This window comes from Rattus rattus, chromosome 13 (genome assembly GCF_011064425.1).
Source record: "Rattus rattus isolate New Zealand chromosome 13, Rrattus_CSIRO_v1, whole genome shotgun sequence".
Taxonomy (NCBI): Eukaryota; Metazoa; Chordata; class Mammalia; order Rodentia; family Muridae; genus Rattus; species Rattus rattus.
In genome coordinates this window covers 50,481,596-50,496,938 of record NC_046166.1, presented here as the reverse complement: position 1 = coordinate 50,496,938, position 15,343 = coordinate 50,481,596, and the positions used below count along the sequence as shown (strand labels likewise).

The window sequence follows — 15,343 nt, the reverse complement described above, 5'->3', positions numbered from 1 at the left end:
CCTGTGTGCGTATTATTTTCTTGATTAATGATTGACACGGGAGGGCCCAGCCCACTGTAGGCGGGGCCACTTGGACAGGTTGTCTTGGGCACTATAAGAAAGCAAGCCAATAAGCAACCTGCTTTGTCTTGGGACGCATTCAATAGCCTCTCTTTCCTAGCCATTTTGAAAGACAGTCATGGTCACTCATAGGCATCTTAGTAGCACAACATGACAGGAGAAGCTATTCCTCCATTGGCTTCCTGTCAGTACCTAGTAAACAGCCTTTATTGATAGGAGTGAAAGCTAGCACAAGGGCTGTGGGGAAATTGTGTATTACCAAATACAGTATGTGTTCGGATCTTTGTTAACCAGAAACCTTACTTCTAGGCGTGGGCAAGTTAAACTATTATACATGTGTGAGAAAACACAGTCACAACCAATGTTCAGAAGTAACAGTTTATAAGAATAAAACAACTAAGATCCCCACTAACCGTAGTATAGATAGAATGACTTTTAATCCATTTGATGGAGTATTACATTGTAGTCATAGAAGATGAGCTGTAGGAGCACACAGATTAGAAGAATCTTAGTATAATACGACATGAACGGAACAGCTCTACCTAATGTCCTTCTTCTTTTGTGAAAAGGTAGACGTTACACAAAGTACACCTTTCAAGAACGTCAATAAAATTACAGAAAATGAGTACATGGAAACCAACAGAGTTCTCAGGACACAGGTTACTCTTTGCAGAGGGACAAGAAGACTCCATTCTTATGCAGGGTCTACTTTTTCTTCTGTTTTGAATGATGGGAGTCTTGGGTACTTGCCCCATTGTTTAAAAAACAACAAACAAACGTGGAATAAGTAACAGAACATCTCCAAACGACTCCTAGGTCAGTATTGTGCCTGAACTCAGTGTTACGACTGTGTTGACTCCATGAAATGGCATTCTGGGCTTACCTTCATACAGCTGTGCGTACTGGGGGAAACCAGTCACTCTCAGCCAATCGCAAGCTTCCTTGGCTTCAATTTCTAGAGACAAATAAACAGACCAATTTGTTAGCCACGTTATCCCCACACGTGGATTTCCCGCATTAATACACTGATTCTATCAAACCCATAAAATAGAAGTTCTTTAAACCAATATATACCGATAGGCAAACCAACAAAAGGTGCTCAATACCAAATGATACCAAATGGCTTACATTTCATACATATTTCAATCTTTTAAAAATGAGTGTTATGATCGATTTTTTTTTCTTTAAAGAAAACAGAAGGGGCTGGGGGCTGTGACTCAGTGGTATAGCCATGCACAAGGTCCTGGGTTTCCCTCCGGTTGCAGAAATCAATGAAAAAACAAACAAAATAAACCCAAGATGGGGTTCTCAGCAGTAAGTTAGCCCATGCTGCTTCTGGACAAAGCAAAGCATGGTGAGATTGCAGAAGGGCTTGAATAACTAATCTGAAACCTAGTTGGCCTAACAAGATGTATGACCTTCTGCTACATCAAAACACACCAGATACACCCTTACACCTTAGAGTAGGACTTGACTGGGTACTGTTAGAGCCCCTGGTGACACCAGAGAACAGAGCCTTTTAACAGCCAGAGTCCGACAGTATTCACCAGTAGGAGAGAGACGGGGGCTGCCTCAGGAAACCGAGGGCATGAAGTTACTCGCTCTGAGCATCTTGGCAGGCTAAAGGCCTAATAAAGGCCCCGGTTCCCTGTGGTTAAACAACTTGTAGATAGTATTGATAAACAGAGAGGCCAAGAGACTCTGACAGACTGTGTTAAAACTCACTCGGGCACATATTTACAATCCTGTTAAAACTGACTCGCAGAGGAGGCCCTGGACACATTAATTAGTTTCTGTGTTTGCACAGACAATATTCCTTTCAACTCCTCTTCCCACCTTCTCCAGGCCATGAGAGTGCTTAGTTATTTAAAGCTATTCACTTCTTTAAAGAAGCCTGAGCACTGCTAAGTCAATCCCGGCGTCCCGTCTTCATTGTGCTAGATGTCAGTCGGGTGGGCACTAGCACAAATACATCCTAGTACTTTTGTCTAACTAGCTCTAACTTTTCCAACTTTCTTTTTGGTAATCTTTTCTTTTCCTTTCAGGAAAAGCATCTTTAGAAAACTTTCAACACTAAGGCAAGTTGCAAAACCATTACTGGGCACCCACCAAGGAGAAAACAAGCTGTGATTTGCCAAGCAAGCTAATACCCAAAACTGAAATACAGAGGATGACCCTGGGCCGTCATTAAATAGCATGGTAAACACTGCTCTCGTGAATCGTTTAGCGTGGAGATACAAGTGTCATGACTTCAGGACGTGAGCATGAAGAGCCTAGAGGGGTGATGGTGTCGAAGAGCTTCCCTGCATGCATAGGGTACGCTACACAGATGCACGCTACCTGAGACAGGTCTTCTGTGTGTGCTAAGGGGTAACATGTGGAGGCCAGAGGACATCTGTGAAAGTCCGGTCTCTGCTTCCCACCACAGCCATCTCAGAGCCAGATCCTAGGTCATCAGCCTTGGCAGCAGGCACCTGCTGAACCACCCTGCCAGCCCTCGCATGTTTTGTTTTGTTTTGTTTTAAATCCATGTCTTGTCTTAGTAAGGAATTAAGAAAGTTTTAATAAGATTGTAAAATAGTAGAGGGGAGAATAGGGGCGTTGAGAGAGTGCAGCCGTAAGGAGCCCGGTTCAAGTCTCAGCACCCACGGGGCAGCACAGGTCCTGGGGATCCTATAATCTCCCACATATACACGTGCAGGAGAAAACACTGATGCATAGAGAATAAAAATAAAAAATAATAATTTAAAAATTGTAAAACAGCTTCTAGAAGGATACTGCTAAGGAGAGAAGCCATGAAAGCCGAAGGCTCAGCGTTTTATTTTGAGACTGAAAATCACATTTTCCCTCTCGTAGCCCTCTTGTCTGCCAAAGACGGCTGGGGAGGAAAAAAAAAAAAAAAAAACCAAGGCTGCTTGTTTTAAATAAGCCTTTTATTTTTGGAGATTATATTACACCATTTCCCCTTCCTTTTCTTCTCCCCAAACCCTCTTTGTTTACAAACTCATGGTCTTTTAAACACAAACACACATAATACATACATATACACATATACATACATACATACATACATACATACATACATACATACATAAATACATAGTCATTTTCTATCACTAAGAAAATGCCATGTTCTCATTCAACCCTAAACGGATGCCACACAGTCACTTTTAGGGTCACCTGGTTAGAAAGGAAATGATGTGGGCTGGGGAGATGGCTGTGTGGGTGAGAACGTTCACTCTGCAAGCATGAGGATTTGAGTTCGAATCCCTGCATCTACGCAAAAGAAACAAAACCACCACCACCACCACCACCACCACCACCATCACCACTACCACCAAAAATCCCAGGCAGACTGGTAGGTAGATCTGAGGAACTCAAGACTCTCGGGAACCTTCCAAACACACCAGTTCATTTCCTCACACTGATCCTAACATGTTGTCATGCCACCTTCAAAATAAAAGATCTTAAAACACAGACGGAAGTGGTTAATACCTACCTCTCCTCAGAAAAATGAGCTCTGTGTCCCAGGTGAGAGAGGGAACAGGGACTCACAGTGCTCGTTTCTTTGGGATAGAGTAGGCTTTTTTTCTTTTGGGGGGAAAATTGTAGCGATGAAAAACGTTTAACATATTGAAAATGAGTCCAGGAGATAGCCGGGTGGGTTAATGGTGTTCTTGCTCAAATCTGATTAGAGGGGTTCAATCCTGGAGCCTATGGGGGAGAGAACTGATGCCAGAAAGCTATACTTTGACCCCCACAAACAAACCACAGCATGTGCATAGGAGGGAACGCTCGCACGCAGGTACGCGCACTGAGACATCAGAGAACACCAGAAGCCGGTGCGTCAAGGCCTTAGCATCCCCCGCTGCTCACTGTGAACGCTGCCACCTGGCCCTAAGGTGAGACCTTGAGTGCAGGTGCGTGGTGTTTTGAGAGCGGTAGAGATGATGGTTTTTAAAACAGAAAGGCCTCCGGAGAGTTGACAGGACAATGGCCACACAATGAAACTTGCAGGCAAGGCTTCTGCTAAGCAATCAACAGGCAAACATGTTAAGGAGGAAACAGGAAATTTTTCTTGGAAGCGGCTTAGTCGTTGGTCATTCACAGCTCTGCCTGCACATGAGATGAATGAGCGCTGAGACCCTTTGTGCCTGGCTGGGAACCCTTAGCCCAGATTTACACATTTCCTGGCTGCCCGGGATGCCTCTTTCTTCTCCCCCCCCACACCTTAACCGTAAGTCTGCTGACCTTCCTTTAGCCAGCCATCCTGCCGCTGAGCTTGCTGTCCCGAGCAGGTCCAGCGACAGCCTAGACATCTAACTGGGCTGCAATACTTCCCCAGCGGGACCATGTGGATTTCTTTCCTTCTTTCCCAATACGCCTGCCCATCATATTTCTTCCTTCAAAGAAATGCCAAGGAATCAGAGAATGCTACCAAAAAACGCAAGCACTTTCCCCAATTTCTTGCAAGTCCTGAAGAAAGACAGATGTGCGGGCAAAAGGTTCCTGTGTACAGAGAGCTACGGGCAGACAGGGGTGGGGGTGGGGCTTTCAAATCCAAACCAAGATATTCATTCCTGCCCCTGGCTGACAGATTCCTTCCAAAGGGAAGAAGGGTCAGCTTATCAGTCTCTCCACTAGGTCAAGGAGGTCAGCCATGCGCACAATGTCTTTGGGATCTGCCCATCTTCACTCAGTAGGTGTGGCTCATGGGTGGGTCATCTGGAGAAGCATCCTGGTCCACAAAGGAGGACAGTAAGGTGGTTAAACAGGACCAGGGTGATTCTTGACCCTAGATGGTGGCAGCGCTGCCTTGAAAGACTTTCTACGAATGCCAAAGACCACGCCGTGCACGGCATAGACATCTTATTCTATAAGATCTTTCTAAGCAATGTACATGTAGGCAGGACGGACTACAATATGGTCACTCTCCAGTCACTAGCACGTTCTAGGGCCTAATACATTCTTTTGTCCTTGACTCCTCCTTTGACTCTAACAGCTTTTGGGCAAACCTCTCCCCATCCTTACCCCTAGCCAAGTTCTATGTGAAGCTAGACTGGTTTTCCCACACCACATACTTCTCTATGTCTCGCTCAGCTTAGAACTCTGACAATCCAACCCCCTGGGCCAAGTCCTTGGCTCTCCTAACTTGGCCTCTCTGCCTGTCTTTTTAGCTCTTGAAATGTATTCAAAAGGGCATTCTCTCCATTCTCAGGATACCATGGCTATCCAGGGCTGGTGTTCTCTCTAGACTTCAATAAAGTCACCCTTCTTCACCTCACCAACTTTCCCCTTAATTCAAGTACACCCCGAAATACTCCCTTTCGTACACTAGAACCACGTGGCCGATTGGTTGTAAAAATGCGAAGAAAAGAGCCCATTACATTTTTTCATTTCTTCAAAGGCAGACTAAGAACTCAACCAGAGGAATAAATGTTAAACATACACAACTCTCAAAGGCTGGCTATCAGGAGTAAGAGGAATTCCCACTAGGGCCAAGTCGCATAGAATACTTACTTGATATTTATTAAACTCCAATGTTATCTTATCACAGGAAAGATTCTGAGAGCATCTAAGCTGCATTCCTACCCTCAGGTGCCTAAAAGAAAATTCCAAACATCTATGGCATATATTCTGGAAGCTTCTGGGAGACAAGAGTAAACAGTCTGGGCAGATCCAAATCCACCGTGGGGCGTTAAGTAGAGAGAGCCAACCTGTGTTTTCTCCTTCATTGGGTCTTTACTTTCTGAACTAGGTCAGCTGCCAGCCATCTTCAAGGCTAATCAGAGCCCCCAAAGTGCCTGCCAAGCAGGAAGCCAGGTGGAAAGGCTGACCTCAGCACCACCCCCTCCTCCCTCCCCCCCCCCCAGGTACAGGGGCCTGATGACCCTCTGCCCTTGTCTAGGAATCATTTAGCTTCTCAAGTGCTCCTCTAGGGCCTGGGAGTTTGTTAAGTCCCAAGTGATTTGTTAAGTCAGCACCAGTGAAAGCCCCCTTCCCAGTGGGAAGTTCTGTGGGGAGCACATGGGCCCACTCCGCCCCCAACACTGACGCCCCCAACTAATCCAGCCTCCCTGGCTTCTTCCTACCCGCTCTCCTTATTCTTCCTTTCCCTTCAACACGTACCGTGTATACTCTGTGTGCCCTCTCTGGTTCCCTGATATCCCCCCAATTACACCCTATTTTGTGGCAGTGCGTGCGGTCCCTCAGTAAATAAACAGCTGTAGAGAGAAACCACTGATTTGATTTTTTATTCCAGTAAACGTACTTTTGATTAACAAATACAGCGAGATGTAGGTATGGACATGTCAACCTCAGGCTTCATACAGCAGTTACAGGCTCTCTAAGTGCCTGCCTCTGCGCTGGTATTTCCTTTCTGCCCACCCCCTTCTCTAGGACATAGTCCCTAACTGTTAATGTCCAGAGTCCTCACCCCTCTACAGACTATTTTAGGGACATTTCTCAACACTGTGTACATCTGTTGATGCTTCTGTTGCCAAAAAACATATAAACCACTTTTTTAATGAATCAATGCTTTGATCTGTTTCATGAAAGGCCATGTTCATGATTCAGAGAACCCAATACCCTAAACACTTGCTTCTGCAAGGATCCACAGACCCCAAGCCAAATTAAATTTTCATAGAAAACCCTCCAGTCTATAAAAAAAACTCTTAGAAATATATATATGTATATATAAAACACATAAACATTATACATAAATATAAATAGTATATACATATATATATGTATATGTATGTATGCTTCAGAGCTTTACTTCTCCCACAACATTCTGACTCTTGGGGAGGCAGGGAACAGGGTGCTGACAGGTACATGGGACCTTTTCCTGTTGTTAGGGAGTGGACCAGGGTCTGGGCAATCTGCCTGAATTCACAGGCACCAGGTAGTGTCTTCAGCCCAGAGAGCTTCTTGCCTTTCTATAGCAGAGGAACAGGAAGAGGAAGAAGAATTAGAAGAAGAGGAGGAGGAGGGAGGGAGGAAGAAGAGGAGGAGGAGAAGGAGGAGGAGGAGGAGGAGGAGGAGGAGGAGGAGGAGGAGGAGGAGAAGGAAGGAGAAGGAGAAGGAGAAGGAGAAGGAGAAGGAGAAGAAGGAGCAGCAGCAGCAGCAGCAGCAGCAGCAGCAGCTTGGGGCGTTTTCTTTCTAACTCCCCCCTCGATCTGTAGACGACTGGAGACAGAGATGCTGCTTTCTAGGAAAGAAAATCCCCAGAAATAATCTAAGGAGGGGAATAAAGAGGCCACTTTCCCCGTGTGATGTGATGACAACTTAATAAAGGGTTTTCCTTTGGACGAAGGAAGCCTCCATGGAGACACCCCGAAAGCCTACACCGGGGACCTAGCACTTGAGATGACACTTCAGCGATGCAGAAATCACATTAAGTGAAATTTCCTCTGGGGATCCTTTTGCCCAAGCATTTGCAGAGTATTGCTTTAAGCACTCAAACCAGGCGAGGACAAGTGCTTCACTTCACTGCCATTCCGCATAGATGTGAGGTCCCAAGCGACAGGGCTGTCAGGAGCTCCATTCTCCATACGAATGTACCTCATTCCCAGGAATAGAAAATATCCCCCAGCTAATCAGAAACGGGCATCCGAGCGCCAGGACGAAGAGGTCAAACTGAGAGGAAACTGAACTACTGAGGAGAAAGACGTAGCAACATCACCTCTCTCTATTTCGTGGCAGTCTAGAGCGAGATAAAAATAGACCGAAACCTCCCTCTGCCCCCACCCACCCCCCCCAGTCTCCACCCTGCTTTTACGTCTCGTGATGAACATAGGACTGAAAGCCCATTACTCTGAATAGCAATTAAGAAAAAAAAAATACCATTAGGACAGTGCCCCTCCCCCACCCATCAATCAATATACATACATTTACACATTTACGTATCTCCAGGACTCTGTATCAAACGCTTAAAGACTTCCAGTTGTATACTAGGAAAATGGCTTGGATTAGGTCTTAGGGTGCTAACTACAGGCATTAAGACAGTCTCAAAAAAAAAGGACATGACATAGCTTTAAGGTGCCTTATTTTACGAAGCCTCAGTTTTGTAAAAAGTCACGCATGCACGTGAGGTTACGCAATCAGTTTCCTTTTAACACTCCCAAAGGCCAAATACCTGATTACAGTCCTGGAGCCTGCCCCATCGTCTCTGTGCTGTCCATCAGACGTTTCTCTCTGGAAATTACCCAAACTTATTTTTCTGCAAAGGCTCCCCATCCAGTCTTTTGCCCCAGGGTCCTCCAGGAGGAACAGAACAGAGAAAAATAAAACACTGAAAATCAGAATGCTCCCTGAGCCTAGAATTAGAGATAAAGAGGAGAGCAAGGAATTCCAGCCGGAACAAAACAGCAGCAGTCACAAGAGCCAACCCAGTCTCACCTCTCTTTAAGCTTTCTTTGATAGAAAGAAAAGGACGGAAAGAAAAGTAAGAAAAGAACGAAACGCGACGCTATGCTTTAATAAAGACCAATGAAAACACAACGTGGCAAATGCTGGTTAAAGGTCTCAGTTTGCCTCCTCTTTTGGTCTAACCTCAAGCAAAAGTCGCCTTTTGGTTTGACCTGCAGGTTTTCTGTCTGGGCTGGGTTTTTTGGTGGTCTGATGATTTAAGTTACACGAGTGTGATAAGAGTGGTATATCCCCTTACCCTATCAGATCTGTACTAAAAAAAGATAAATATATCAAGATATATAAATTAAAATTTATAAATATTTAATATGTTTCAAGATATAAAAGGCAATTCCAATCTTCCATATGGATTAAAAAATCATTTCCTTTAAAATTGCTTAGGACCCCAGCACCTGAAACGCACACCATTTAATAGTTGAATGTCCACCCATTTAGTTCCGGATAAACACATTAAGGTCCCCATTTGGGGACCTCCTCCCCAGTCTGTTTACACACAGCAGCAGGAAGGGGTCCGCAGTGCTATCTGGTTGACTGTGACCTTGGACACTGAACTTCTGTCCCAGCTGCCCCTCAGCAGGAGACGGGCTTTCAAGGATGTCTTTGCCCAGTTCTGGAATTTCCCTTGGGATGATTTTGACAGATGCATAAGCGTCACACAAAACCCCCTTTCCATATCATACAGCTGGGTTTGAAATGGGGAATTCAGTGGACACTGGCTGTCCTATGAGGCCTCTACTTGATCCAGACTGGAGAAAATATTCCAGATTTGTCACCTGAGTGTAACAAAGGACACACAAACTGCGGCTGTAGGGCAGAGTCATACCTGGGTCATGGGCCATTTCACTCCAAAGTCTTTTCCTCACTGGCTTCCTAAGTATGGGGAGCTTGGGAGTGCCTCAATCTCAGGGTGTGGAAGCCTTTTGTCCCTCACACATCCTTTGGAGACTCCTACAGGAGAAGGAAGGCGCCTTTGTGACAGGAATCAGGAAGTGACTTCCAGTTCTCTCCGCAGGACACTTAGAGGTGGGGTGGGTAAGAGATCAAACTGTGGGTGGGAGGTGTCACCGACAACCCCGGGCCCAGCATAACAGACCTCAGGGTTCCATTAGCTTTTGATATTTTCCTCTACTAAGGGAGAGGCTGATTTGAAAAAGGCCACCAAGTAGAGACCCGCAGGGGAGAAAAAAGTACTCCGTATCACAAAAACCAAAATCTAACAGAACAAAGCCGGGGGGGGCGGTGCAGATGAAGAGAAACCATTCCGCTGTGTTGGCTTGTCCACCATGTTTACCTGAAGCGCCAAAAAGCCTTCCTTCCCAGCAGGCAGAAATTTTGCAAGATGCCAGCCAACTCTTTTCACTGACATCTAGCACAGACACTTAGAAATTAATCTCCCAACCCCTTCACTGGAGAAAACATAGCTCAGTCCAGTCCGGTGGAGGTCAGACTTTCTGGGACTCTCAGATGTTAATGACAATCTCCATCTGCGAGGCTACAATCACATTACCCAGATACCCGCCAGGAAACAGCAGTCTTTGCAAGGTTCTGTCAGGACATTCGGAACATTCTAGAAAGGCGTGACTCTTGACCGTGAGGCTCTGTAACAGTACATACGCTAGACATGCAGGTTGTCTTTCTGTCCGCCACGACTTAGTATAGCAAGAAAGAGACAGCTAGTGTGAAAAAGGTCTAGGCAGAGTCACGCAGCTAACTGTCCTGGGGGAGGTTCTCCATCCTGACCACGCATGGCTCCTTATAACCTTCAACAAGAACAGCAGAGCCGGCCACCTAAGGGAGAAGGATTAGCAGACAGGATAGGCTGACAGACAGGCCTCCCCGGCTGGAAATCTACCCTTTCCACATCACCTGAGTGTCCTGCTGGAGTAGGGACACCACCCCCTGCACCCCCACCTCAAAGTCAACGGAAAGAAATGGAGATTATGACATGAAGAAGCTCCACGAATAAACCATTCATAAGCCCTTAGTAACTTCTCTGATGGCTAATTGTTACAACAGCCCTCTTTCACTGTTTGTATTGTGACTCTTGGTCTAGTGCTCTATGAATCTTATCACAGCAATTCATGAAGGAAAAAGCAAAACAAAACACGGTACATAAAAGGATGAGCACTGTGTATGGTTTCAGGAATTCCCTGGGAACTTGAAATCCATCCCCCAGGAAAGAGAGGACTAGTGTAATTTGAGACTGAAGAAAGAAAGAAAGAAAGAAAGAAGGAAAGAAAGAAAGAAAGGAAGGAAGAAAGAGAAAAAGACCCTCTACTCCTTGCACACATCAGAAGCGGTAGGTAGCATGTACCTATAAAACAAATTGTAACCCTCCTGCATGGTCCTCCTTCAAAGCCTACTAATACTTAACCCTGCATTCCTCCATCCAAGATGGCCAGAGTCAGACATAGAGACAGCTGTGAGAGGCCTTTCCCAAAATCCATTTCCCTCCTCATTCCACAGCCCTGGGGAGGAACGTGGGCTTGTACTTCTCAGGCCAGGGCTGACATTAACTCTTTATAAACTGGGCCTTTTAACTTGACCTTGACCACACAGGAGGGAACTTTTTACAGACGGGCCATGATAGGAACAAGCACACCAAGGCTCGGAGGGACTAGAACCACTCCCCGCCATTGGCTCTAGCTCCCGTCACTGTATCACTACCCTGTGGAATTATTAAAAATGACAGCCACCTTTCCCCTTTCTCCTGCTTTGTCTGGTATGCCTGGAGCCTGGGGACCGGGGCCAGGTTGTGTCCTGATGCTCTCTGTACAGCGTGGGGACATCAGGTCTGCACTGGTTTGGTAATATCCAGGGAGGAAGCGGAAACATCTGAAGTTATTTTTACTTTTGCAGGTCCTCTGGCTGTACAGGGTGGATCAAGTATTGTCTGGAGCCCTTTAGGACTCTTTTTTTTTTTTTTTTTTGCATGGCCTCATTTCCGTCTTCCTGTTGCTAGGAAAGCGAGTTAAGCATGAGAAACTTGTGTTTACAATACTGGCCCATCCTGTGCAGAACAAGGCTCTCTTCAAAGGAGTCCCATTTAGTTCACTCACTGTACTCTGGATGCCCCCCCAGTTCTGCTGGACCAAACCACCCTCCCTTGAATAGTTCCAAATTGAGTATTTACTCGCTGAGGTCATAAAAATACCCCTCTCCTTTAAACATTGCGTCACACTTTTAAAATCTCCACAGGGACACCCAGGAAAACCCAAGTACTAAATTTTGTATTTGAGACCACCTCTTGGAGCCTCAGATCGGAAGTATCTTGCACCAGTCTCCCCTGTCTCCTTCAAACCCCACATTACTTCTGCGAATGCGAGTTGGAGTACTAAACAGTTTAAAAGTCACTTTATTTAGTAATACCTTGCTGTGGTCATAACACATCTATTGGCCTGTTCTATTGGTCTTTGTTCTTTTAACCACAATACAGAACAAAGGCTGAGGGGCAAACTGTCGTGCCCGTATGTATTCCATAATTAAAGAGAACTCCTGTTGGGACACCTTGGGCCAAACAGGAAAAGAAGACAGACAGGGCCAAGAGGCGAATGGAGTACAACCAACGCTTTGTCAGTGTTGTGCCCACCCTTGGCAAGAAGGGCCCCAATGCTAGTTCCTAAGTCCTATTGTGATGTTGCCACACTAATAAAGCCACTTTGCCCAGGAAAAAAAAAAGATAGAAAGAAAAAAAGAAAACTCCTTGGGTTGTTTTCAGCATATTATTCAGATATTAAAATCTGAAACGGTTTGCCATCTTCTTCACTCTTTAGAAAGTGGTGTGCATTAGATCTACAAGAAAATAGGGGAAAACAGAAGTCACTGGGAGCAGCTTTCATCCACTCTAGGGCATGGATTTAAGCTGGAGACCACATATGCAGATTCCAATCTGTGGCTTGGAGGAAAACGTCAGCACCATATTCCTGAACTGTTTAGAGCGCTGTTTAGAGCAAGGTGTCATTCAGCTCACAAGAAAGTAAAGGCAATTTGTCAAAAGCAAACTTCCCGGGGGTGGGGGGCTAGGGGGTGGGGGGTGGGGAAGGAGGGGAAGAAAACCAGCTTGAGAGAAAGTCTGTCTGCGGGGCCCTTCGTTTGAAACTCTGTGAACAGTAGTACTAATGAAAACATTATGCACCCAAGCTAGAACCTTGCTTCAAATCTGCCAGGCCTCAATAAAAGTGAACACAGGCAATCTCCAACATTTTCTCAGGAAATGTCTTGAAATAACTTCTGACGGCACATCTGCTACCCATTTGACACTCAGTTCCTCGGGACTTGGGCTCCTCTGTTAGGGGGGCTGCTGCCTCGCTGGGCACCCCTCTGACCATCTGCTGCAATCTGCTTGCCAAGATGGCACTGGGTACTCCATTAATTCCACCCTTATGGTCAGCAAATTATCCCGCAGAGGACTAGCCTGCAGTCCAGATGGAAGCAGAATTAGTCAACCTCTTAGAGACGCTGATAGGTTTACATTCTGAGTGCTGCAGTCCACTGGGCTATTATTTTCCCTCATCCCTTCGGCAAACAGAATTTTGCAGGGTTAAAAAAAAAATGTAACTTGAGACCGGGCATCCTGCCTTCTCCAGAGCCTGATTTTTTTTTTCCTACTCAAATGCGTCACATATGCCACCCCCACGAATCTTTTTGTAATGGATGGCCGTGCCTAGGCTGCATTCCTCCGAATCACCAGCCACAGCTTGAAACAATCTCTGACTCTCGAGAATGAACCCATTTGTGACCACGTTGGGTGTTAAAAGCCTCATTGAAAGCAGAACCGGATGGGGCAATAATTTTTTTCCTCTACTACGCTGATTAATGACTTAGGCAGGGTTTCCCTTCTAGTTATTGGCATAATTTAGGAACAGAGTGAACTTCAGTATTCGTCATCCCGTTAGGCATTTTACATGTACTACTTTCTCTATTTGATTCTCACCTCTTCCATTTGTGTCCCCGCCCCAGGGTTGGGGACAGCACAGTAAGGTTGTGCCACTTTCCGGGGTCGCGCATGAAGAGGGATGCTGATCCCGAGTTCATTTCCCCAGCATCACCCCTCGCACCAAAAGCTATTCGCTGTAATGACTCGCAGAGACAGAAAACCACACCAACAGGGTGGGCTGTTGCTCTGGGAGCAACCCTTAAGAAGGATCAAAGGCTCTCAGCTACTGACATTGGAGGAGGGGACAGGGGCGCAGGGTGGGGAATTAGTCCAAGACGCCGTCGCCTCGTTCCAAAAAAAAAAAAAAAAAAAAAAAAAAGCCACAGGCCTGGAGTCTTGCTTCCTTCCTTTCCCCAGCCCACGGACTCTTCCTCTCTCGCCAAGGGCGTGGGCATCTGGTGGGGCTTTTCAGGAACCGCGTCCAACCACACAGCGGGAAAGCGCTGAGTTCCCAGTTGGAACCCCACGTGCAAGGGGAGTTGGGGGTAGCTAAGGAGCAACCCCGATTTAACCCGCCCAGGCTCAGAGATTCCCCAGCGTTTAAAAACAGGCGGACGCAACAAAAGAACGGAACTCTCAAACTATGATAAAGAAACATTTTTCCCGAAGTACAGCTAAAAGTCTACACAGCCTCTTAAATAATGCACTCTTAGGGAGACAAAGCTGATTTGGGACTTGTAGGGTATAGGACAGCAAGAAGAGATGGGACAGTCCCCAAAAACAGTCGAAAGGGGTTGCTTGCCCCTCGGGGCCCGTGGCCGGCTTTTAGGAATAGTGGGAGTGTAAGTCACCCGGACGCCAGTCCCCAGTCCCCAGGCAATACACGGCCAAGGGACATGACCCTACGTTAAAACCTCCTCCTAACCCTGACCCAAGCTGCTTAAGCACACGCGTTCTACTATCGAAAGCCTGGGGCGCCTCCTCTGCAAGCGTGTCAAAACACACAATCACAACACAGACTTGGCAGCGCGGGGTGACAAGTTCCCCTCAGCCGCTGACCCCAGCCAGACTAGTCCAACAACAAGGCACAAGTCCATCTTACGTGTTAGGATCATGGTGTCCGGCTCGTCTCTACACATTAAGGGCGGCGCAGGGCGGCGGGAGCGCACTGGGAACGTCGAAGCTGCCCGAAGTAATCGGGATCCCACGTCGGGACCCACGGTGGCACCCGGGACGCGAGCCCTCGCGGTCGTCAGCACATCCTGGTTCGCAGCTTCCTTACCCCTCGCCCCAGCTCGGGCAAAAATCGTGGGTTTTTGATTGCTACCTCGAAGGGAGCGCTCTTAGGGAGCGGGGCACGGAGCTGGGGAGCCGCGGCTCCAACAGCGAGGACGCACAGCCATGACCCAGGCTGGAGCGCACCTCCCTTCAACCAAACGCTGCAGTGCTCTGCTCTCCTCGCGCCCTAGGGGCCGCGCCTTCCTACTGAGCCCGCCCCCACGGGCGGGACCCACGCTGAGGCCTCGGGCTATGCTCTGACTCCACCCACAGTACATCAGGCCCCGCCCAGGTCCCGCCCCACTCCTCCTTCTCCCTTTCCTGGAATGTTTTCCCAGGGTCTGCACTTCTGCGGCGGCGGGAAGCGCCTAAAAGTCGCCAACTACTGGCCTCTGGGGAAAAGGCAAAAGCTTGGAGGCGTTAGCTTGGTGAAGAGATCAGGGCCTCGTGCTCAATTTCCCTTCTGTCTTTTTCCTACGTGGTTTTGAGTACGCGCAACCTCTCATTCCGGTTGGCATCACAGAAACTTGCGCTGATGGTAGGGGCAGTGCGGAGGTAAAGATAGATCTCTTGATCAGAAAATGGGGAAAAGAAGTACCTGGTCTTTCGGGCACCCGTTTCTCCTCGCTAAAGTCCCTGAAGGGTAAAGAGGGCGTGTGAGGATTAAACACAGCTCTGGAACTTTTCCCCAGCACGTGG

At 47.0% G+C, this 15,343-nt stretch overlaps 1 protein-coding gene across 1 annotated transcript in view; it reads right to left on the bottom strand.

Annotated features, from left to right (window-relative positions):
* Nucleotides 1-14,813, bottom strand: part of LOC116914412 (rho GTPase-activating protein 7) — a 43,207-nt gene extending 28,394 nt beyond the window's left edge. The window contains exons 1-2 of the mRNA XM_032918669.1: nucleotides 14,469-14,813; nucleotides 944-1,015 (exon numbers count right to left, since the gene is read on the bottom strand). Coding sequence (XP_032774560.1) covers nucleotides 944-1,015; nucleotides 14,469-14,505 — 109 coding nt within the window. The 5' untranslated portion in view covers nucleotides 14,506-14,813. The remainder of the gene's footprint in view (nucleotides 1-943; nucleotides 1,016-14,468) is intronic.
* Between the last annotated feature and the right edge of the window lie 530 nt (nucleotides 14,814-15,343).